Here is a 1,571-nt window from a genome sequence, read left to right as displayed (position 1 = left end):
CTTACCGCTTTCACTGTTTCAACTGAATGGTTTTTAAATCGATTCACTCAATTAATTGTGCAAGATAGTGAATACAGTCTATCTCTTCTTTTTTCTTTTTCTGTTTCAATCCCGATGTGCATCAAGCGCGTCAACAGCGGCTATTCCGCCAATCTGCCGGTTATGTTTCTACCTTGGTGCAATTAAAGCACAGGTCTACACTTTGATTTTCGGGTTTTTAATTTTTTGACAGTTCACCTTTCAACTAACGTCGGTGGTTTGATTTGGTAAGCGAGTATTGCCTCTTCAGATTTTAATGGCCCAGAATATGTTGTCACGATCTGCTGGTAGTCTGCTGCGACGACTAGGGAGTGCTGCTTCCAATGCAGTGCTCACTCGCACTCTGGCCCAAGAAGCAGCAGCTGCCACCAAGACAGCCGAAGTGTCCAAAAAGATGAAGTTCACTTTTGCTTCCCCCTCCCAGATATTTTACGACAACGACACCGAAGTCAAGCAGGTTCGAGTTATAAAATGGACATACTTCCTTGGCTTAAATTAAAGGGCTCTACAGTGTTTCTGAAAGCTTGAAATAAGAATGAATGGAAAAGGATTTAACTTAGATGTTGCAAGTGCTGCTGAAATTCGATGGAAATTTGGAGGAACACAAGAAATTCGACATAAGATTTACAGAATAGTAAAGCAGTGACAGTATGTTATAATCTGCGAGTTGCTATTAGAAAATTATTAACCCAAAGTTATGGGGAGGAACTATTTCGAAGCTCGTTATAAATGCCTTTTTTTTGAAGGATCCTTGGATTCCTTTCTGGCAGCATACGCTATAAAACTCAAATTAGAAATTTATCGCTCTGATCCTTGAAGATGAATTTAAATATAGTCCCACTTATGAAAATGTTGGGTTGGCTCTGAAATATTACCCATACCAGCTTGCTGTCTTGTCATTTAACAAAAATTAATGTCGAATTTTGAATGCAACAAAATTTTTGAAATAAACTTAGAACTCTTGAGTGAAATTTTTTTACAATTTTGTTACAATACAGGTGGACGTGCCATGTATCAATGACGTCATGGGAATTTGTCCAAACCATGTCCCACTGTTGGGTGTTCTGAAGCCAGGCCTTGTTAATGTGATCCACGAAACGGGAGAGTCAAAGAAGTTCCTCATTAGCAGCGGAAGCGTAACTGTCAACTTCGACAACACTGTCCAACTGTTAGTCGAGGAGGCATACAAGTTAGAGGACTTCGATCGGGCACAGGCTCAGAAACTATTAGAAGAGGGAAACTCAAACCTATCGAAAGCGAAGGATGATTACGAGAAGACTATCGCACAGATCCAAATTGACACTGCTGATGTGGTTCTCAAATCAATATGAACATAAAATACACACCTAATTACTACTAGATCTCTTCTGCATATGTCGACTAGAGTCTATTAAACTTGTGAACAATGAAGGAATGCAGATTAATTGTGGAGCTATGGGCTGACTGTTGATGAAAATTGTATTTTTTGCTCATAGTTCTGAAGGATACTAACTCGGTGATATAATTCACGTTCCCACACATTGTTTTAACAG

The 1,571-nt window shown here is 39.3% G+C and overlaps 1 protein-coding gene across 1 annotated transcript; it reads left to right on the top strand.

The window, feature by feature from the left end:
- Positions 1-295: 295 nt before the first annotated feature.
- LOC142341246 (ATP synthase F(1) complex subunit delta, mitochondrial-like) lies at positions 296-1,370 on the top strand. The gene is made up of 2 exons (XM_075392166.1): positions 296-496; positions 1,038-1,370. The coding sequence occupies exons 1-2, from the start codon at positions 296-298 to the stop codon at positions 1,368-1,370; spliced, it is 534 nt and encodes a 177-aa protein (XP_075248281.1).
- The last annotated feature ends 201 nt before the right edge of the window (positions 1,371-1,571 follow it).

This window comes from Convolutriloba macropyga, chromosome 6, assembly GCF_964194025.1.
Source record: "Convolutriloba macropyga chromosome 6, txConMacr16.3, whole genome shotgun sequence".
NCBI lineage: Eukaryota > Metazoa > Xenacoelomorpha > Acoela > Convolutidae > Convolutriloba > Convolutriloba macropyga.
Note: the sequence above shows the minus strand (reverse complement) of the source record. Positions and strands in the feature narration are given on the sequence as shown.